Below are 23,988 nucleotides of genomic sequence, written 5' to 3'. Positions count from 1 at the left end.
CAGTGCCACTTTCCTCTTGGTAAGGGTAGAAGAGACTCTTTAGCTATGGTAAGCAGCTCTTCTAGGAGAAGGACACTCCAAAATCAAACCACTGTTCTCTAGTCTTGGGTAGTGCCATAGCCTCTGTACCATGGCCTTTCACTGTCTTGGGTTAGAGTTCTCTTGCTTGAGGGTACACTCGAGCACACTCTCCTATCTTATTTCTCTTCCTCTTCTTTTGTTAAAGTTTTTATAGTTTATATAGGAGATATTTATTGTTGTTACTCTTCTTAGAATATTTTATTTTCCTTTTTTCCTTTCCGCACTGAGCTATTTTCCCTGTTGGAGCCCCTGGGCTTATAGCATACTGCTTTTCCAACTAGGGTTGTAGCTTAGTAAGTAATAATAATAATAATAATAATAACTGGAGAGGGCGAAGGTGAAGTCTCCCTAGAGAGATAAATTGTTCCAGGGATGACAGCGTCCCTAGGAGGCTCATCCAACTTCTCACAGAGCAATGGTCTTTCCTCAGCATGAGGCGGACTTTGAGCAAGGCTTGCTCTATCCTGGTGGCAGACGGAAAAGCCCGAAAAGCTAGACTGTGAATCTCCATCCCCAAATAGAGAATCGTTTGGGAGGGAGTTAGCTGAGACTTCTCTATGTTCACCAACAGTCCCTACTCCTTTGCAAGATCCAACGTCCATTGAAGGTCCTGCAGACAGCGATGACGGGACGACGCTCTGAGCAGCCAGTCGTCCAGGTACAGGGAGGCTCGAATCCCCGATAAATGTAGAAATTTTGCCACATTTCTCATGAGCCTTGTAAAAACAAGAGGAGCAGGGCTGAGGCCGAAGCACAGTGCTCGGAATTGGTACACCACATTCCTGTATACAAACCTCAGATACGGTTGAGAATCCGGGTGTATAGGAATGTGGAAGTACGCATCCTGCAGGTCGAGAGAGACCATCCAGTCTCCCTCTCTGACCGCTGCTAGAACGGATTTGGTGGTCTCCATCGTAAATTTTGTTTTGACAACAAAAACGTTGAGCGCACTGACATCCAGCACCGGCCTCCAACCTCCTGTATGCTTTGGTACTAGGAAGAGATGGTTGTAAAATCCCGGTGATTGAAGGTCCGAGACTTTCACCACCGCTCCCTTCTCTAGCAACTGAGACACCTGCAGCTGTAGTGCCTGTCTCCTTGACTCCTCTCGATACCTGGGAGAGAGGTCTATAGGGACTTTTACCAGAGGAGGTCTCCGTACAAAAGATATTTTGTACCCCTCCTTTAGCAACAAAACAGACTCCCGGTCTGCACCCCTCTTCTCCCAGGCCTGCCAGAAGTTGTTCAGTCTGGCCCCTACCGCTGTCTGAGGACATGGGCAGTCAGACTCTGCCACGGGAGGACTTAGATCCTCTCCTCTTGCCTCTCTTACTATCGGCACGAGCGCCTCCCTTACTGGGGGCTCTGCCACGAAAGGGCGGGATAAACCTCGTTGCTGGAGTATCGAGCTTAGGTCTAACGACATAAGATGATGAAGGAGCAGCCTTACGCGCTGACGTAGCCATCAAGTCGTGGGTATCCTTCTGCACCAGAGAAGCTGCGATATCCTTAATCAACTGCGGAGGGAACAAGGCAGATGACAACGGAGCAAAGAGAAGCTCTGACCTTTGACAGGGAGTTACTCCTGCCGAAAGGAACGAACAAAGAGTCTCCCTCTTCTTAAGGACTCCTGCCGTAAAGGTAGCAGCGAGCTCATTAGAGCCATCACGGATAGCTTTGTCCATGCAGGACATAATTAGCACGGATACATCACGGTCGGCCTAAGAGATCTTCCTGCTCAAGGCTCCCAGCGACCAATCCAAGAAGTTAAAAACTTCGAAGGCCCTATAAACCCCTTTGAGGAGATGATCAAGGTCCGAAGAGGACCAGCAAACTTTTGAGCGTCTCATGGCCAGGCGACGGGGAGAGTCTACGAGGCTTGAGAAGTCTCCCTGGGCAGAGGCAGGAACTCCCAAGCCGAGAACTTCTCCCGTGTCATACCAGACGCTCGCTCTAGAAGCCAGTTTAAAAGGGGGTAAAGCGAAGGCTGTCTTCCCCAAACTCCTCCTGGTGATCAACCAGTCGCCTAGTAAACGCAAAGCTCTCTTAGAAGAGCGAGAGAGCACTAGCTTAGTAAACGACGGCGTCGAAGTAGCTAGGCCTAGCGTAAACTCTGATGGAGGCGAACGAGGAGCAGCAGTCACAAAATGGTCAGGAAACAGTTCCTTAAAAATCAGCATGATCTTTTTAAATCAAGAGAGGGCTGAGCAACTCTAGGCTCCTCTCCATCTGACAAAGTCCCCAAAGGTATATCAGTTGGAAGGGGATCAGCGACTTCCTCATCCGACGGAACTTCGTCCGACAACTGCAGAGTCTCATGATACGGAGAGACATGCCGAGGAGGCAATGCTTGACAGGCAATGTCAACAAGCAACGGAGCAGCAGCAGCAGAAGAGGAAACAACGTCACGTCGCTGCTGAAAGGACTGAAAGTCTTGTGACTGACCAACAACAACAGCTGAAGTTGATTGACGCTCGACATCACGTCGGACCTGCATTGACTGCAGAGTCTGAGCAGGCAAAACAACTTCCGACTGCGGTGACCGACGTTCAACGTCACGTCGAGGCAACGGAGCCGGTCGGCGAACGTCAGTGCGGGGCTGCGGCGGCAGCAGCTGAACGTCAGTCTGAGACTGTAGCAAAGGGGGATCCATGTCACGTGACTGACGTGAATGACTAGGCACACGACTAGCATCGCGTTTCAAAGCACTAGAAACGTTAGCACTAACGTCAAACGGACGAGAAAACACTCGTTTAGGCGGCTGAAGGCCAGAGTCACGTTCAGCGCACTGGCGACCCACAAGCAAAGGATCATCGTGAACCTGATCAAAGTCATACTCTTCCATAAGGGAGGCAAGCTTAGACTGCATGTCCCGCAGGACAACCCACTTCGGATCAACGGGAGTCGGAACGGGCCGTGACGTCGGTAACGTCTGCGTTGGCAAAACATTGCCTCTACCGAGACCCTCGGACCCCGTGTTACGCTTTCGCTTAACAGGCGAACAGTCATCCGACGACTGCAAATGGTCAGAGCTGCCCCAATGGCTACAGCCAGGACGCTGGACCTGTCCTGAAGGGACTGACTTTCGCTTTAAGGGTCTAGATACCTTGCGCCAAGGTTTCTTGTGCGATAAGTCTTCGGAGGACGAGGAGAACTTAGTCTCACCCGTCTTATGGTAAGGACGATCTTGACGAGAAACGTCCGATACCAAAGAGGGAACGTCTGTACGTTGGTTTACACCTCTCGCCCCCTTAAGTCCTACGACATTACTTCTCCCTGGTGCAGGGGAGCCTGAAAGAGGTCTCGGACTAGGGGAGCGACAAGCACGAACAGACGAACCCTCGGTCGCAACACTAAACACATTTTGCGCACTTATCACTTTATCACTTAGATTTTCTGTTTTACCACTCTGACACTTCAACAACTTAACATCTGACATAAGTTGGTTTCTGTCCGATGCTAAGGACTCAACTTTTTCGCCTAAAGCTTGAATCGCTAAAAACATATCCCGCATGGACGGTTCATGAGTGCTAGTAGGGGGTTCAGGAACAACTACTACAAGGGAAGGATTAGGTTCAGGGGCATGGGAGGAGGAAAATTCCAAAGATCTAGAGGAGCTTCTCCTCACCCTATCTCTCTCAAGCTTACGAGTATATTTTTCATACTCGAGCCATTCGAATTCCGACAAGACCACGCACTCCTCACACCGATCTCCTAATTGGCAGGATTTACCCCGGCAATTAGAACAAACAGTATGAGGGTCGATAGAGGCCTTGGGAAGACGTTTGTTACAATCCCTCGCACACTTGCGATATACAGGAGAAGGGTCAGCCATTTTGAACAATCAGAGAAAATCCAAGTCAAAACCAAATTCATCAACAATAAACACCAGCCAAAAAAAAGGGTTTCAAGAGTTTAATTGAAGAAACACACCAACACAGCGAAAGCCAATAAACAAACAAAGTAAAGTACTTCACCAATTCGGTCGAAAACTTGAGGTCATAAAGCGAGCGGAACCAACTTGTCGATAAGACCGACAGAGAAGAACTGGAGATATTGACAAGTATATGCGGTATCTGGCCGATAGTCGGCGCTGGTGGGCACACCCGCAACCTTCACGGCGATCGCTCGCGAGTTTTTGGAATCTGTCGAGCCGTCAGCTATTATATATTCACCGGCTAAGTTTAATATTTAAAAATGAATTGATAAGTAATTCTATAGCAGATAAGTAAAGAGTACTGTATAAGGGAAATATTATCTTCCTAGTTTCAGCATTGACAATTAGAAACTAACTTCATGAAACAGTCTCCAATAAATTCCCTTGAATAATCGAGGGAAGGCCCAATGAGCATTTGGTCTACTGACAAGTTTCACTGTCCTTATATTTCAAGCTTTCTAATACAGTACATATATTGTACTGTACAGTATATGCACCCACAACTTGGCAAACCAATTATCTGACAGCAAAATCTATGTATAATGCTCAAAGACTGTTTGTAAAACCATTAAAGTATTTCATATATTGTCTATGCATATTAAAGTGAGCATTGTTAGATATACAGTACTGTACTACACATTCAGTTTCTGGTGTGCCAAGAACTTATATGTATAAAATATAAAAGAGATGTTTTGAAAATAATTAAAGAAAATATGCCCTTCCATGAGAAATAAGGATGAATTGTCATTAATTCCATAAAAATAAAATGGTAAAAGCAAACCCTCCATGAAAATAGAAAAGATGAAGTAACATCAGGTTAAGGGAAAGAGTGAAACCCATAGCAGTAAAATAATTAAAGCATTTCTTACCTAGGAAGGCCTTGCCTATCCCCTAGCTACTACTGTGCTTGCTTCAAGTATTATTGTCTGTAAACTTGGTTACAGCTTTTACTTGCAAACAATATCTATAAAAACAAATCATGAATGTGTCACATTAAACCAAATACATAACAGTATTCTAAAACTTACCTTGTTATACTCCAGATCCCAACATTTGACTTGTTTATCTTCTCCACAAGAAAACAAATATGGGTGCCGTGGGGATACAGCTAAACCCCGAACAGCTGACACATGTCCAGTTAAAGATAATTTCAACTGACCAGAAGCCAAATCCCAGATCTTGATGACTCTGTCATTAGACCCTGTTGCAAACCATTCATTAGCTGGTTCAACAGCAACACACCTAACCCATCCCAGATGACCAGAAATCACCCTGCCAAGTTTCCAAGGAGCATGCCACTTCGGTCTGGGTAATGTGGGTGCACGGCGTGGTACAAGACTCTGCTGACCAACACTAGCACTTGCACTAGCGCTAGCACTTGGAACAGATGCAACGAGTGCTGTGCTCTGTGGAGGAGGAGGAGTTGGAATGGGAGGCACTATAGGTCCTGATGTAGGTGCAATTGCGAGTGCTCCTGGAGTAATCTCATTGGTGGAACTTGGCAAAGACAGACTTTCACTTTCCATTTCAATATTTTTTGGAATTGGTGCTTTACGTTTGTTTTGTGCAACAATTTTTAGAACTGGACCATACTGGTCACGTGATTTTACTGATCGACGAAGTAGTTCCAAGGACTCGTCCATTGGAGGCAATGCTCCTTGATCACACAAAAACATATCATGAGTTCGTTTTAAGGATCGAAACACTAAGGTGTGGACAGAATGTCGTTGAACATCATCTGCAGCTGAAGGCATTGCGACTGTAAAAGAAAAAAAAAATCAATTATTTCTTATTAATATTAATCTTAACATAATCTCAATGATTCAAACATACAAACCATAGCTTTGAAAATGCCTTATATACATTGTGGTGAGCAAATCAGACAAAGCTCTAAACTCTAAATTCCTTGTTAAAACTAGTTATCTAGCTTAAATTGAAAGAAACAGCTAAGAACTACTCACTCTCTACACAGGTATCCTTTAACTTTCTGGCTACACCTGCAGAACAAAATATTTCAAGATTATCAGTGAGAATGATTATGCAATTCTTATACAGTGCATGGTATATAAAGTACAAACCATTATATTAGAAATACCAGTTGGTTAAGTGGGAAGCAATTAATAACTACGTACTAGGTTTCTAACTGATAATTCTCTGGGGACTGACTGGGGTTTGCATCAACACTTAGTTAACTGAGGCAAGTTGATAATGTGTTAAACAGAAAAATTGAGGCAGAACTCAAGAAAAAAAGAGAAGTCTCACAGGTGAAGTTTCAATAAATTTCATAAAATAAACTTTGAAGTGGTTACTATACAACCATATGATGTGAATCATCTCAAGGAGTCAAAGCTTCAAAAAACTTATTAGAAGAAGACTTCTGCCCTTGAATTATCAGGTTTCTAAAAAGCTTGACATCCTTAGATGAGGGAAAAGCAAAATATGACAAATTCGGAGATAATTTGTATTTTTCCTAACCATACAAACCTTAGCTATTTACATTGGGTTTACCTTTTAGCGTAGCTGAAATGATGAGCCAATAGTTTTTAACGAGGGTTAATTACCCCCGCGCTAGTTAGCGGGGGTAGGGGAAGGGATAGCTTGCTACACCCCCCCCCACACACACACACACTATTAATTTGCTTCACTTCACTTAGAGGTAGGACTTGACTTGGGGGCCAGGGTTGGCGGGCAAATATGTGTAAATACCTAAGGTTTGTATGGTTAGGAAAAATACAAATTATCTCCGAATTTGTCATTTGTTCCGTAACCGAAATACAAACCACGCTATTTACATTGGGGTGACTTACCCCTTAGGAAGGGTGAAAAGTCCCCAGCCTTACTGACTTCGGCTTTGCCCGGGGACTCCATCCCTCAGTGAGTAGCACTTGAGAAAAGGAGCCCCTGCACCTCACCAGTTCCTTGCTTCGCTACGAACGAGTGGCCTACATAAGTTGTGTGTGGAGGAAAGTGTGACTCGTTCTATGAAGTTGACCTTGAGACCTTTAGATAGGAATCTAGGATAGGACGTTCTCAATACCACCTCGTCAGGGTATGGGGGACGCAACAGTATTAAGCTTAATACTAGGAGCACAAAGAAGCATGGGTTACCTGCAGAGGTCGAGGTCAGCTATGCGAGGACCAGGATGCTACTTCCCCAAGAGAGGGGAGAATGAAGAAAGAAGTAAGGGTCAGACATACTCTTTCATTCACGCAGACTAAAACCGGGTAACAACGCCCTCAACCTACTGCTACTTGTCCATAAAGGAGCCTGAGGTTAGACCAGCTGTTGTGCAGACACCACAGGGCCGATAGAGACCGTATCGAGGCTCCTGTGGGTCACGTCCTGCAGGTAGTGGGCTGTGAAGGTCGTCTGACGCTTCCAGACCCCAGCTTGAAGCACCTGTGTCACAGAGAAGTTTCTCTTGAAGGCCAGGGACGTAGCAACACCCCTGACATCGTGTGCCCTAGGGCGACGTGATGGAGGAGGGTCTGGATTCAAGGCGTGGTGGATAACCCTTCGAATCCAAGCTGAGATGGTGTTCCTGGTGACCCTCCTCTTCGTCCTGCCTGTGCTCACAAACAATGCTCGCACTTGAGGAGGGACTGCAGCCGTTCTCTTCAAGTAGTACCTCAGACACCTCACTGGACATAGTAGCAGCTGGTCTGGGTCGCTTGTTACAGAGCGGAGACTCGCGATCCTGAAAGAGTCGAACCGAGGATCCGGCACTCCCGGATTCTGAGTCTTGACCACAAACTCAGGGACGAACCTGAACGTTACCTCCCCCCATCCCCTTGAATGGGCGATGTCGTACGAGAGACCATGAAGTTCGCTAACCCGCTTGGCCGAAGCCAAAGCGAGCAGGAAAGCCGTCTTCCAAGACAGGTGGCGATCGGAGGCCTGGCGTAATGGTTCGAAGGGAGGTCTCTTAAGAGCCCTGAGGACCCGAACCACGTTCCAAGGAGGAGGTCTCACTTCCGACTGGGGGCAGGTAAGCTCATAGCTACGTATCAGTAGAGAAAGTTCTAGCGAGGAAGAAATGTCCACGCCTTTCAGCCTGAAGGCCAAGCTTAAGGCTGAGCGATAGCCTTTCACTGCCGAGACAGAAAGGCGCATTTCCTCCCGCATATAAACGAGGAACTCCGCTATTGCTGGAATAGTGGCATCGAGTGGAGAGATACCCTCCCATGACACCAACCACAAAAGACTCTCCACTTCGCCTGGTAGACTCCCTCAGAGGACCTTCGCAGGTGCTGAGACATTCTCTCCGCAACCTGCTGCGAAAAGCCTCTCTCCGTGAGGAGACGCTGGATAGTCTCCAGGCGTGAAGCCGAAGCGAGGCCACGGCCTTGTGAGGGACGTTGGAATGGGGTTGTCTGAGAAGCTCGTGTCGTGGAGGAAGCTCCCTCGGGAGCTCCGTCAGGAGCTGCAGAAGGTCCGGGAACCATTCCGCGTGATGCCATAGCGGAGCTACCAGAGTCATCGGACAGTTGACCAATAGTCTGGTCCTGTTGAGCACCCTTCTCATCAGACAGAACGGTGGAGGGAAGGCGTACACGTCGATGTTGTCCCACCGTTGCTGGAAAGCATCTTGCCAGGGAGCCTTGGGGTCCGGGACTGGGGAGCAGCATAGGGGCAGCTTGAAGTTCAACGCTGTCGCGAACAGGTCCACGGACGGGGAACCCCACAAAGTCAAGACTTTGTTGGCTATCTGAGGATCCAAAGACCACTCGGTACTCACTATCTGCGAGGCCCTGCTCAGACTGTCGGCGAGCATATTCCTCTTGCCAGGAATGAAGCGAGCTGATAGTGTTATCGAGTGGACTTCGGTCCACCTCAGAATCTCTACTGCAAGATGGGATAGCTGCTGCGAAAAAGTGCCTCCCTGCTTGTTGATATAAGCCAATACCATGGTGTTGTCGCTCATCACCACCAAGGAATGACCCGCCAGGGTCCGTTGGAACTGTTGAAGAGCCAGAAAGACGGCCTTCAACTCTAGCAGGTTGATGTGCAGGCACTTTTCTGATTCTGACTAAAGGCCTGAGGTCCTCTGGTTCAGAACGTGCGGCCCCCACCCTTCTTTTGACGCGTCCGAAAACAGTGTCAATTCCGGGGGGAGGACGAGAAGACTCACTCCCTTTCGAAGGTTCTCGTCGACCAGCCACCACCGCAAGTCCGTCCGTTCCAAAGATCCTATCGGGACCTGAACGTCCGGGGAATCGGATCCTTGATTCCACCGGGATTTGAGCCGCCACTGCAGGGATCTCATCCTGAGGCGGCTGTTTGGAACCAGACGAGCCAGGGAGGACAGGTGACCTAAGAGACGCAACCACGATTGGGCGGGAAGCTCTTCTCGCCTGAGGAAGGGTTCCGCCACCCTCCTCAGCCTTGCTATCCTGTCGTCTGATGGAAAGGCTTTGTGGAGATTGGTGTCTATCAGCATGCCTAGATAAACCAGTCGTTGGGACGGCTGCAGAGAGGACTTCTCGAGGTTTACCACGATCCCCAGATCCTGGCAAAGACCTAGAATCCTGTCTCGGTGCCGAAGAAGGGTCGACTCCGAGTCTGCTAGGATCAGCCAGTCGTCCAGATAGCGAAGGAGACGAATGCCGTTCCTGTGCGCCCAAGATGAAATCAGGGTGGACACTCTGGTGAACACCTGAGGAGCTGTGGAGAGACCGAAACACAGCACCTTGAACTGGTAGATCTTGTCGTCTAGGCAGAATCTCAAATACTTCCTGGAAGACGGATGGATTGGGATCTGGAAGTACGCGTCCTTTAGATCCAGTGTGCACATGAAGTCTAGAGGTCTCACCGCAAGTCTGACCGTGTCCGCTGTCTCCATGCTGAACCGAGTTTGCTTGACAAACCCGTTCAGGGCCGAGAGGTCGATGACAGGTCTCCAGCCTCCAGACGCCTTCTTTACAAGAAAGAGTCGACTGAAGAAGCCTGGGGAGCCGTTGACGACCTCCTGGAGAGCACCCTTCTTGAGCATGGTCTCGACTTCCTCCCGAAGGGCCAGCCCCTTTGCCGATCCCGTGGCATAGGAGCTCAACGACACTGGATTCGCTGTCAGGGGAGGTTGAGATGTTATGAACGGGACGCGATAGCCTTGGCCGATCACTGAAACTGTCCAAGCATCGGCCCCGTGTTGCTGCCACCTGTGCACGTAACGTTGAAGGCATCCCCCCACAGGTGGACACGCGGGGGGACTGCCACTCCTAAGGTTTGCGGCCGCGGCCGCTCCCTCTAGGAGTCTTACCTCCCCTGGAGGACTTACCGCCCCTCTTGACCTTGGCTGGAAAGGGCTGGGGCTTAGACACCACTTTCTTAGCTGCCAGTGCCTGCTTCGGTGCCTTACGAGGCTGCTGCTGCTGTTGCTGCGGAGCTGGAGGCTTATAGGGCCGAGCTGTAAGGGCCCTTATGGAGGAGGGAGTCCGTGCTAGATTTCCTCCACCTCTCAGCCGTACGCTCCATATCCTGTGGCTCCAACAGATTCTCCCCAAGGAGGGAAGCATGTCTGAGCCTACAGACATCCACGGCGGGGACCTTCGGATGGAACCTCTCGGTCACCGCATCGCGCCGCTTTAACACCGTGTTGGCCCACAGGGTGGTGACCTGGTGCGCCAGGAACTCGATGGAGCGGGTGCCCGAGAGCAAGAAGGTCTCCAGGGCCTTCCTATTGGTCTCCTTAGACAAGTCCTCGGAGCGCAATAGGATGCCCAGAGTTTCTAGCCATATATCCAGCCACGAAGTGGCCTGCATGGCGCACTTCGCGACCTTCTCATGGCTCAGGATCTCCGACGCCGAGAACGTCACCTGCCGGGAGGAGAGCTTCTCTAGGGGAACTCCCTTAGCCAGCTCTTCCACGGAGTGATGGAGAGGAAGAGCGAGACTAGACTCACCCAAGATCTCAAAATATCTCCTCTGCTGGAGACGAGGAGGTGGGATGAGTTTGTTCCCGGCAGAGGAACGACTGGAGGAGGCAAGAATCGCGAGCTGGGCATTGGCCCTGGCTCTGGCACTCTTTAGTTCCTGAGACCAGGGCAGAACCGCACTGGTCTTAGGGGCCTTCTGAACATCGAACACTTGGTCCAGGACCGTGTCCTTGCCTTCTCTGGGGGCGATAACGGGATCCATGAACCCGTTGAGTTGCCTCATCAGGCTCAGGACCTGCCAGAAAGCATGTTCAGATTCCTGCTGGTCTCCTCCTTGTGGGCTGGCAGCTAAGTCTCCCGTCCCCGGAATCTCTTCCTGGGGCGAAGTGTGGACGTTCCCCCGAGGAGCAGCGGGTTCCTGGCGAATCCTTGAAGACGATTTCGGGATGGTCTTGGAGTCCTTGGGTTCCCTCCTGGGAGGGATACAGGATCCCAACAAAGAGGTTCGGAGAGCCCCTTCCGCGTGAGACGATTCTCCTCCATGAAGAGAAGGCTCCCCCCCTTGGTGCCGAGGGGGAGACTATCGCCTCACTGGACTCACCCGAGGACGGAAAAGCCTCGTCCACAGGAGAAGGAGAAAACGGCTGTGAAGGGGATGGGGCCTTCCCGACCGACCTCTTAGGTACCAACTTCTCCCTGGGGGAAGTCACCACGAAGTCCACTCCTCTCTTTCTCTTCAGCGGAGGTGAGGCAGTCGTTGGTTTGTTCCCCTGATCGGCGAGTGCTGGCTTCATAACCCTCACTAACGCCCGCATCAGAGGACCAAACCAAGTCTGTCGCTCCATGGAAACAGAGTCCGAAATCCCCGCTGGAGGGAAAGGGATCGGGCGATCCTTCGGAGTGGACACCACTGGACCTGCCTGAAAAGGAAGGGGGGAAGAAACATGCACTGACCTCTCTGAAGTGTCATCCCTGTCCTACACAATGGTCCTGCGCTTTGGTGGAGGCGATCCCGAGCGCGGTCTGGTGACGCGCGTTCCTGCTGCTGTCACGATTCGGCGCGAACGGTGGTCGCGCGGGCGCGGAGGTGAGTGGGCGTACAAGCGAACGAGCGCGTGGGCGAGCCAGTGAACGAATGCGTTGGCGCGTCGGCGAGGGAACGCGTTGTCGCGCGGGAAAGCGAGAACGCTCCAAAGATCGCTGGCGACGTTGGTCAGGAGACCTGTAGCGCGTGGGAGAGCGATTGCGAGCAGGCAATCGGTGGTGCGCTGGTGAACGCTGGCGCGCAGGCAAGCGATGGCGCATTGGCGAGCGATAGCGCGTAGGTAGCGCAGGCGAACGACCGCGCGAGGACGAGCTAACAGAGGGAGAGCCATGTCCTTCCAGATCCTCTGGGCGACGGCGCGTTGGAGAAGGCATGTGCGCAGGCGATAGGTCACGCGAGCGATCTGAAGATCGCCGATGTTCAGGTGATCGCTGGCGTGTAGGAGAACACTGACGAGCAGACGATTGTTGAATCATCTGTGATCGCTGGCGAGCAAGAGGGCGACGCGTGGAATCCTGTGAAGGAACAGTTGGCGCGGGGCGCAAAGGCGAACGTTCACGAACAGGAATAGGAACAGGAAGCGCGTGGGCGAACGTGTGTTTTAGAAACCCGCGCTGGTTGTGCAGGAACAAGCTGAGGATCACGAGGGCGCTCAGGAGACTGATGGCGCGCAGGGCGCACAACAGGAACTGCAGGATATTCGGAGACCACAGGGGAGCGCTGACGAGCAGAAGGGCGATGGTCCTCAGAAGAGCGCTGACGAACAGGAGAGCGCTGACGGTCAGAAGAGCGCCTGTGCGCTAACACTGCAGAAGGGCGAGCAGGGGAACACTGGCGCGCTGAGCGCTTTTCAGGAACAACAGGTTGAAGGATGTCCTCAGGAGAGCGCTGGTGAGAAGAGGGGCGAACATCAGGAGAGCGCTGGCGAACAGGAGATCGCTGACGAGCAGGAGAGCGCCTGTGCGCTAACACTGCACGCGTAAGGGAAGAATCCCTTTGCCCCGAAGGAACCGTTGCCCGTCGGGTGACGAGGTCAGGTTGCTAAACATCTGCACCAGAAGTTGAAGGTCTGGAAGGCGTAGGAGACCGATCCCCAGAGAGGTCTAATGAAGCTGGAGCTGCAGGCTGTTTACGGCGAGGAGAGTCCCCTTCGGAGGAAGAAGGAGAAGATCCAAAAAGGCGCCTCTTAGCACCCTTATAAGGAGACGGGAGGCCCTTGCGACGCAGCGGACGGTGAACCTTACCGCGAAGGCGGCCACGAGGAAGATCGTCAGGACCATCAGTCTTCCGAAGGGGAGTCTCAGTCAAAGCACTCCCCTTGAGGGAAGCTGGACAGCAGAAGAGCCCGTAGGACTCCCTTCCCCCTTCGAAGGATGTACGGAAGGGGGAGGAGAGCCGTCAGCACCGACATCCACAATTGCACCTGCAGAGGATTGCCCCGCCCCATCAGAAGGCTCTGCCACCAAGACGTCGACGATAGACAGAGGATCTACCTCTGCTATCACCGGCGACTGCTTAACGGCGGCCCCCAACTGGACAAGGTCAATTAGGGCAACCCTGGAGGGCAAGCCCTTAAGCCCCAGGGAAGCCCAAATCTGAAAAAGATCGTTAGACAAAGATTCATCAATAACCTCCCCCGGGGGAGGAGGAGGAACCGCCCCGCTATGGGAGGCGACACCCTCTCCCCCAACCCAAGGTCGGGAAACAGAACTAGGGCCTGCGCTCCCACTCGGCCGACTCTCCTTAGGAACCGAACGAGGGGGAGCTTCGGAGGAGGTTTGGGCGGCGAAAGAAGAGTCCCTAGAACCTTCCTCCTTCAAGGTAACACCGGAAGGAGAACGGTCTCTCTTGGACTTCTTCTTACGCCGGCGGCCAAACCTCTCCCACTGGGAGGCAGACCACTCCCTGCACTCACTACACTTATTTTCCTGATCACACCGGCGGCCCCGACACTGTGGGCAAAGGGTGTGAGGATCAGTGTCCACGGCCGACATAAAAGTACCACAAGGGTGGCCGGCAACTCCAGGACACGTACGCATAGTAATCATAAAGGTGGTCAACTTCTAACACACACACACAAACTGAAAGAGAAAGCAGAAAAAGATTAAAGGCTGTCAACGAGGACGATGGACAGACACGTCTGTTCATCGCCGGAGCCAAAAGTGAAGTGAAGCAAATAACCGGTGTGTGGAGGGGGGAGGGGTAGCAAGCTATCCCTTTCCCTACCCCCGCTAACTAGCGCAGGGGTAATTAACCCTCGTTAAAAACTATTGACTCGTCATTTCAGCTACGCTAAAAGGTAAACCCAATGTAAATAGCGTGGTTTGTATTTCGGTTACGGAACAAATCAAACTTTGATAACTGATAAAAGTATTCCTTTAGGAACCAATAAAATATTGAAATACAGGGTGATAGACTAATACTCGGTAAGATCTTCTGACTATAAAATACTTGGCATTGTGGGCTGCTTACAAAAGTCTCTCTGACTTCTGATACTGACAAAAGTAACCATGCTTCACAATTCATGAAATCAACCAAATGTATCCCTAACTACAAGAATTCAGTTGTCGTCTATTTGTGCTTTAGGTAATTAATTGATCGATAAAGTATGTCTTCATTATGCTGTTCAAAATTTGGCGATGATCTAAAAAAAAATACTAAATACAGGTATGATTCAATGCCCTAATTTACAATGACAAACATTTCTGTCCTTTTCACATTAATTTTGACAAGTCCAAATGTCTTGCTTCTGATAAAACCAGTATTGCCACCTGCAGATATATTCTTTAGAACTGATAACATGAAATTCCTTAATGACTGTAACATACATTCATTTCTAAATGATGAGTTCTTTTTGTCCTATGTAATTAACTCGCCATCATAATCGCATAATTCCATGTAGTTATGAAGCAAATGTGAAGTATTATAACTTCACCACCAGGACAACTCTAAAGGCAAAGATAACTAAACAACATGCACACAGGAAGTTTTTTTTTTTTAATCAAGGATAATTTTTGTGAAAAAAAAAAAAATAAAAGAAAATTATTAAGAATTTTCAAAGATGGCATCAAGCACCATTTCCTTCCCTTTCTGGATGGTGGAACCAGGAGCAGATAGCCTGTTAGTGGCCCTCATACAGGCGAGGACCTGCCAAAAGGTATGTTCCAATTCCTTTTTCTCGTTAGGAATGATAATTCGGACTGGCAGCTTTTGGAAGATTCTCATCCTCCAAGTCTAAGGGGTCATCCACCTCCAGGCTCTCGTACAGAGCCGGTCAGGGTCGTCAACTGAAACCGTGGATGGGCCCGCCACTGGGGACCATGTCTGGACCTCACGACTCCATAGCTTCCCTTGCTGTGGCGTTCTTCGGTTTTGTCTTGGAGTCCTTCGATTCCCTACGCATGGGGCATTCTTCCACGGTCTTAGGAGGGGGAACCTGTGAGGCCTTCAAGGACTTAGACAAAGCCTTGGCAGTGGGAGCTGGAGGCTCCTTCTCTGGAAGAGGAACAGAAACCGGAACCTTATCGGGAGGCACTACCTCAATGTCTCGACGGTTGAAGGGATGGATCATAATCTTCCTGGGCGAGCCTATGTCCCTACTCGTCTTAGGATGGATGATGTAGGCGTGAGGTGGAGTTACGCCTCTATCCGCCTTTTCTGCTTCTTTATAATGACTTCCTTGTCCTTCACTGGCGTGAAGGGCAAGTTCGCCACATAAGAGTCAGCAGGAGCTTGGCCTTCAGCACGCGATCGGGGTGGAGGTGATCTGGGAGCTTTTTCTGCCGTCGATCTACCCTCCTATTTGCTCGTCCCTCGTGAGAGCATGCATGAGAAGGAGCTTTTGAGAGAGATTTGGGGGAGCGAGAAGAAGAAGAACGCGAACCGCTCGCCCGAGGGAGAACAATTGTGCTTAGCCTTCTTCTTCCTATGCCACCCAAACTTCTCCCATTTGGAGGCAGACCATTCCCTACACTTTGTGCAGGGGGAAACCTGCTCGCAACGATGCCCTCGGCACGTAGGACCCAGAGAGTGTGGGTCGGTCTCTAACGACGACATGAAGGTCCCGCACGCGACACCCTCTCGCCCTGGACACGTTCGCATGGTGAAGACGATAGCAGAAGAACACGCAAACCTGTAAAGAGAAAACAAAAATAAAAAAGTCCAATGACAGTCGAAAGGAGAGCGGACACGTCCGATCTCTACCGAGACAAGAGAAAAAGTGACGCCTCTCACTGATGTGTGAGTATATTCAGTATAGAGGCAGCTGGGTACCGCCCAGCCACACCCTAGCTACCCGCTAAGCAGTTAAGCAGGGTTGCCACCTTAATGCTACCTCCGGCTGCCGCTGAAAGAATATCCACATAAATAACAGAGAATTTGTTAGTATGGGAACAATGAGTTAGCTTTCTAAAAAGGCACGTGCAAACAGTAAAACATTCTTGATCTGGAGATCGCGTGCCAGCAGGATAACACACTTGAGCGCAATGAGGTGTGACATCAAGAACGGAAAAGTGCGTCAAATGGGGGATCGAGAAAGTGGCGTAGTACAGTACTCGAGATCAGAAGATCACATGCCAACAGGTCCGCAAATAAGACAGGAGCCCGCAATTACAGTATGTGAATGCTTGAAGCTCAATGAATGAGTACAAGTACACTGACACTTCCCCTCTTTGGGTGTGCTCACGCATTTTAATCCTATACTGTACATTCAATAAATGGCAGCACTAGCGAGAAGAGGTGAGGTGGCACTTGAGTAGGGGCATGCCCTTGTGAGCAATTAAGTTCAAGCACAATTGTGATCAGGTGAGGTGGCGCGCATTCGATCGTGAGCAGGTGAAGTGGGGCTTCCTTTGATATATTCCATCACGAGCATATGAGATGGTGCTCCCATAGATGCATGCGATCATGAACAGGAGGTGGCGCTGCTTTAAGAACAGGTGAGGTGGCGCGGCACAGAAGTAGGAGAAAGCGATTGCAAACATAAGAGGGAACGCTGTTGTATGCGTGAGCGATTGCAAACATGTGGGATGGCGTTCCTATATGAGCGTGCGATTACTAACAAATGAGGTGGCACTCCTTGAGGAGCACACAAGCACATAGTAGCATGCTAATGCATAATAGAGATCAAAAGAGTACAATCAGGTAAGATGGCTCTACTCTAGGAGCATGAGATCACAAAAAGGAGAGATGACAGTAATTGCAAGCCGAGGAGATGGTGCTCCTTTAGAAGCATGTTTCTGCGTAGTAGCTTGCTAATGGGAGCGCGTAAATTATCGTGTACTCTCGGTGTCTCTATCTTAATCCTCGGGGAAAGATTAGGTAACAATGTCTCTCCCATGGGGAGAGAACTTTTATCAATCAATCTTGATGTACTAAACGTCTAAAAAGAGAAAAAAGAACAGTGACGTCCTTATTTCTTCTGCTGTTAGCACTAAGAGACAAAGGAGAAGTAGAGGTGAAGAGTAACTTGAAGTCCTCCTTCCACTGATGGCGTGCAACGACATTTCATTCCTTCATAAGTTACGATGCCATCGTCATCAGTACAACACCCTAGCAATGATATAAACAGCAACAGGAATGTTGTTAATAGAAACAAAATACGTATACCTACAGGTCACACAGACTCTGTTAGTCTGCTATAGTTATCGGGAAAACTGCAACAATTTTTTACTTCCTTAAATTCCCTTCCACACAACAACCTGCTAACCATAAACTAAAAGAACACACAAAAAATTAAAACAGACAATTGCCTCCACAGGAAGTATGTCTGTATTCTCCGGCAGCTGAAAACAGAGTGGCTACTCAGTGCACTGGCCAGCAACTACTGACCCCTCGTTATAAATCTTAACTGCTGAAGTTCCAGCCAAGCTAAAAGCATACTCTTATTATGAGATGACGAGGTTTTGAATTTGTATAGGAATTTTTTTTTTTTTTTGGGGGGGGGGGCTTAAAGTTAATATTGAGCCAGTTTCGGGGACAGAGCAATTTGAGCCTCAGGGGAGGTTGATAGAAATGTGCTGGTAACTAGGCCTACTTTGATAAAAATGCTGTGCAGAACTACTGCAAGTTTGAATTCTTACCAGATTTTGCTAAAATATTTTCCCAAAATATGCTTTAATACTGTCACATCTACAACATATTTTGAAATAAAGGAGCATTTGTAGATCAGCGGATACTGGTCACTTGAGGCATAGTGGATGTGAGGTTCAATTTCATTTACCTGAATCCAAGAGATATTGCCTAACCTAATGTAACCCCACACCAGAATTTTACATACGTTACCGTGCAATCAACCACCCCATTTATATCTACTAAAACTAGTTGGCGGGAGTATGTACTATTCTACAAATAACTCAAGACGAACATTTTATGATGCATGACATTTTTCGTAAAGGTGAGCTGTTAGAATTGTATGGTCCATGAAAATCTTGTACATTTTGCTTTTACTAACATTTTCTCACTTTATTCGTGAAATTCTTGTGATCTAAGAACAATTAACACAGTCTTTGGCTCTAAACATATCCCTAATGAGTCCTTTGATGTTTTCCCCACCATAGATCTATGGTTTTGCAACACAACTGTTAACTTTGAACCTCAACGGTAGAGCATAGTGTTTTCACACAAAACAGGACAGCCCACCAGAAGTGTCCAAACATTAGTTGGATTGGATGATATTACTGCATAAGTTGCCATTGTTCGATAGCTCAAAATACTATGCACAATCGGTTAGAACATTAAAAAAAAAATAATTTGAATACCATAAACCACAGGCACAAATAAATACTAACATAATAATAATTATATAATTCAAAATTGAAGCCAAATTCAAATCTGTCAGTGTTCGAACAGTGTACTACCAGTACAGCTCTACCTGAAGATTGTTCATTAATGTCTTATGTTACCTGCAAAGGGGGGGGGGGCTGCCACGGTTAGGTTGGTGACCTGTTTCTTACTCTGTTAGCTTAGGTTAGGTGTGGTTAAGTTAGCTACTTACTAAATACTAAAACATTGAAGGCAAAGTCCTCGAAGACCCATGCATTCGAACAATGTCTTTTTGTGTCGATGGTTGTCAATGCGTTTTCACTTTCATGAGTAATTGTTTTCTCAGTAAAATTCGATAACAGACTAGTTTTCCTGGCATATTTTCAAGCGTTTTGAAAGCATCTGACGATGATTTTTTTCTCAGAAATCCATAGGTTGTGGAGTTGAGACAGTCGATGCCTAACTCCACAAATATGGATTTGCGCCAATAATCATCACTATATTTGTTCAAAACACATGAAAATATGCCAGAAAAACCATTCCGTTATCTATTGGGAATTATTGGCAACTTATGCCGATTGGATTTCTAATTTTGTGCCATGGGATACTCGGATAGTATAAGGATGGCCCTTAAGCACCAAGGTGATGCAGGGGTTAGTGGCACTAGACCATTTAAGTTTAAAAAGGGGTATAATTGTACTGTATTACAGGGTAATGTAACCTAGGGAAAAAACTACTTTTATTTCTATACAAAAAGGTCTCTTCTCTTCAAAAATGACACTCATTCCTGTAAGAAATGAATAGTTTCAGAAATATATATATATATATATATATATATATATATATATATATATATATATATATATATATATATATATATATATATATATATCCACCGATAATGGGGGACCCCCAGTGAGAACTTAATGTAAAACTTCACCAAAAAAGGTTGGACAGTAAAATGGAAGGAAATGGAGGTGAAATCGAAGACTGATCCAAACATAGGTAGTGTTATTCTATGGTGCACAATAGAGTGGTAACCTAAACACACCACTTGGCAAACTGGATATGATAATTTAGGCTTATTCTACTTCTAGCCCAGGCCACTCCTCTACCTTAAGGTAAATTACCGGTAAATTTAACTGGCCTACCCTAGCCAAGGCCTCGTTGGCGGCAAGAAACGAGAAGATTTACTTTCATAAGACAGCATACACATTCTTAAAGCCAACTTTAATAAATAAATAGCAATGAGCACAAACCTTAAGATTTTTACTTGACGGTATATAACAATATCAACGAGGGTTAAAGTCAAGCACAGCTGTAGTTGCTGTACTGTTGTTTATGCTTGTTGTGATTTCTTCTTCTTCTTCTTCCAATTTGTCACTTGTCAGCACTACTGGGGGATAAACGATTTTTCACATAAATTTGTTTTAATTCGTGCGTTTCTACTTTATTAAATAGGTACTTGAAATGATAATGGATAATCATGCATTTTCCATTTCCTTCTTTAAAATACTTATTCCTATCTTTCATCGTAGTGCATTTTCCTGCAACAATCTTCATTACAATAGCTGCACACGACGCTGCTAAACGTTTGTGTGCTTTCGAGTATTTATGCGTCTGGTTATTTATTTATCATTGTATATTTACTGTGGTCAAGGAGAAAACTAATTCCATTATAGTATTTATCATAGTTTGTGTCAAACTTAGGACTTTTTCAGTAAAATAGAGTACTGCATATATACTGGTAGCTTCCTTGTAGTAAGTGTGGGAATAGTTAAGCTAGTATCGATGGCAGATGCAGAAATCTCGATTAGGCTTACTCTTTTCTATCTTTGATATTGGTTTATGACGATAATGACAGTCTTCCACGGGGGTGATTGGGTTATCTTTACAGTTTAATCATGAATATTTTTGTTACGAATATTTCTACAAATGATTTCCCAGAGTTGCCAAGGGGACATAAGAACCATGAACTTACACCAACCGTAATAGGACTTGCACACATTCTAACATTGTTTATTCCTTTAATGTTCAATCAATAATAAAATGACAGCATGACTCACTGTAAAGGCTCTCCACCTTCCGTAGGAAAACTATGCATTTACGGTTTTACCATGTTTGGTGACAGGAGTAAACCGACTAGACTCGGCAGCTAAATTGACACTTGATACAATTGTTTTCATTAGATTTCGATCACAGGAAAGTTAATCGAATCTTAATTTAAATGCATTAATAATACATAATTCCCTGTGTTTAATGTATCAAATGTTTACGAAATTTAAACTATATACATAACCAGACATGCCAAATCAGTAAAACCAAACAGTTGATCTACTTAATCAAATCACATTACTATAAAGTAATTTGAACTTCATAGAGTTTCTTTCGTTCATAGAATATATAGAGAATTCGATTTCTGGTAGGATGTTTATGTATCGTAAGATAAAAACAAAATTATTTTCCTTCCACATACAGGATTATCATCATATAATCATGTGTTAATGGTTTTAGTTCTATTTTATACAGCTTTGGGTTACGAAATTCAGAATGGTGGGAGAAAGATAGGTTGGCCAACGCTAATAAACGACAGTAGAAATTTTGATGATTGTGATATGATGAAAAAAATCAAATAAAATGTTTTTTATGATGTTGTGGGGATAAACACATTCGACACGCAGGCTTTTACGTGGACAAGGTTTTGAGAGAGAGAGAGAGAGAGAGAGAGAGAGAGAGAGAGAGAGAGAGAGAGAGAGAGAGAGAGAGAGAGAGAGAGGTACACACGTCCTATATGCGGTTGTCTTGGCTCAAAACCAAGGAAGATATTAACCTTATCACGTATACCGCACTAAAACAACCGCTGTCAAATCTTGTTGTCATCATCATCATCATCATCATCATCATCATCAAATCATTATTATTATTATTATTATTATTATTATTATTATTATTATTATTATTATTATTATTTGCCAAGCTACAACCCTAGTTGGAAAAGCAAGATGCTATAAGCCCAAGGGCTCCAATAGGGAAAAATAGCCCAATGAGGAAAAGAAATGAGGAAATAAATAAATGATGAGAACAAATTAACAATAAATCATTCTAAACACAGTAACAACCTCAAAATAGATGTCATATATAAACTATTAACAACGTCAAAAACAGATATGTCATATATAAACTATAAAAAGACTCATGTCAGCCTGGTCAACATAAAAAAATTTGCTGCAACTTTGAACTTTTGAAGTTCTACCGATTCAACTACCCGATTACGAAGATCATTCCACAACTTGGTAACAGCTGGAATAAAACTTCTAGAATACTGTGTAATATCGAGCCTCATGATGGAGAAGGCCTGGCTATTAGAATTAACTGAATACAACCATAGTTAATGATTTGGACCCTAAGCAAGAAAGAAGACCACAAAGAGAAAAAAATTGGACTTGCACTGCACTATTCTGCAATGAATATGGACTCCTGGGATTCGGTAGTCTGGAAGGACGAGAAAACTATTTTCAGTGATGTTCGTGGCAAACTTCTTTGTTGACATCATGACAGTATAAAGTAAATAACATATACATTCGTTCTTTAAATATCAGTTAACTTTATATTGGCTTTGTTTTATAGGTCTATGCAGGTTATGACAGACGCTATTTGACTCGTTGATTTAATGATTTGTGTGTGTGTATATATATATATATATATATATATATATATATATATATATATATATATATATATATATATATATATATGTGTGTGTGTGTGTGTGTGTGTGTGTGTGTGTGTGTGTGTGTGAGTGTGTGCAAAAATCACAGGGAAACATGATGCTCAGATACAAAATAACCCTAAGGAAAATGTTAAAAGTATAAGATTAAGCCCTGACTAGTTTCGTGATACTTCTTCAGAGGACTGATTTATTGAGCAAGGTCTATTTTCATTTTATAAGGTACAGTATTATTATTATTATTATTATTATTATTATTATTATTATTATTATTATTATTATTATTATTATTATTATTATTATTATTAATTGCTAAGCTACAACCCTAGTTGGAAACGCAGGATGCTGTAAGCCCACGGGCTCCAACAGGGAAAACAGCCCAGTGAGGAAAGGAAACAAGGAAAAATAAAATATTTTAAGAACTGTAACATTAAAACAAATATCTCCTGTACAAAGTATAAAAACTTTAACAAGAGGAAGAGAAAATAAGATAAAATAGTGTGCCAAAGTGTACCCTCAAGTAAGAGAACTCTAACCCAAGACAGTGGAAGACCATGGTTCAGAGACTATGGCACTACCCAAGACTAGAGAACAAAGGTTTGATTTTGGAGTGTCCATCTCCTATAAGAGCTGCTTACTATAGCTAAAGAGTCTCTTCTACCCTTACCAAGAGGAAGTAGCCACTGAACAAATAGAGTTCAGTAGTTAACCCTTGGGTAAAGAAGAATTGCTTGATAAATTCAGTGTTGTCAGGTGTATGAAGACAGGGGAGAATATGTAAATAATAGGCCAGACTATTCGGTGTGTGTTTAGGCAAAGGGAAAATTAACCGTAACCAGAGAGAAGGATCTAATGTAGTACTGTATAGCCAGTCAAAGGCCCCCATAACTCTCTTAGCAATAGTCTCTCAACGGGTGGCTGTTGCCCTGGCCAACCTACTACCTAGTAGGAACATGCATACATATATTTACTAAACACTACTACTACCTTCCAAAAACATACCACCTGGCCTATTTTTTCAGGTGTTTGCGGGAAAGTCCCAACCTCATTAGCCAGGTGTCGGAAAGAGTCATTTCTGATGACAGGTAAATATTTAGGCCTACCAATATAATTTTTTTATATCAATGTTAGTTAAACTATTCGTATAAATAAAGGTGCAACTGATAGGAGAGATCCCAGTTTCACCATTAAGTAAAAGGTAAAATTAGTTGGGAGGAAAGGAAGCAGTTATGTAGATAAGGTGGGTGCAGCAGAGCAGCTAGAGGACAGAGGGACGCTGCAAAAAATCAATAATGTCTACAGTACATTACCCGAGGAGTACTGTCAGCATAATAGGTTAATAATCAATAGCAATGTTCATTCGATTTTTATATAGTGCTCTTCCCCCACCAATCCACATCACTTACAAAAATAATAGAATACTTGAATGGCAAGAAAATTCGTTCGTTCAGACATTGAATTTGCTGGCACTCAACTAAAGATTCCATGAAAAAGATATGGTCACACGTTTAGCGGACCGTTGATAATCTATCCAGGTATACTGGTGTCATTCCATACTAT

The 23,988-nt window shown here is 45.9% G+C and overlaps 1 protein-coding gene across 2 annotated transcripts in view; it reads right to left on the bottom strand.

Moving 5' to 3' along the window:
* LOC137634262 (pleiotropic regulator 1-like) overlaps positions 1-20,087 on the bottom strand; it is a 64,052-nt gene extending 43,965 nt beyond the window's left edge. The window contains exons 1-3 of one of the 2 annotated variants that reach the window (XM_068366546.1): positions 19,961-20,042; positions 5,980-6,015; positions 5,047-5,777 (exon numbers count right to left, since the gene is read on the bottom strand). In XM_068366546.1, coding sequence (XP_068222647.1) covers positions 5,047-5,772 — 726 coding nt within the window. In that variant the 5' untranslated portion in view covers positions 5,773-5,777; positions 5,980-6,015; positions 19,961-20,042. Of the gene's footprint in view, positions 1-5,046; positions 5,778-5,979; positions 6,016-19,960 lie in introns of both variants that reach the window. The other variant, XM_068366545.1, reaches the window with a different exon arrangement.
* Between the last annotated feature and the right edge of the window lie 3,901 nt (positions 20,088-23,988).

Source organism: Palaemon carinicauda, chromosome 44 (assembly GCF_036898095.1).
Source record: "Palaemon carinicauda isolate YSFRI2023 chromosome 44, ASM3689809v2, whole genome shotgun sequence".
NCBI classification, from domain to species: domain Eukaryota; kingdom Metazoa; phylum Arthropoda; class Malacostraca; order Decapoda; family Palaemonidae; genus Palaemon; species Palaemon carinicauda.
This window is presented reverse-complemented; position numbering and strand designations above follow the sequence as displayed.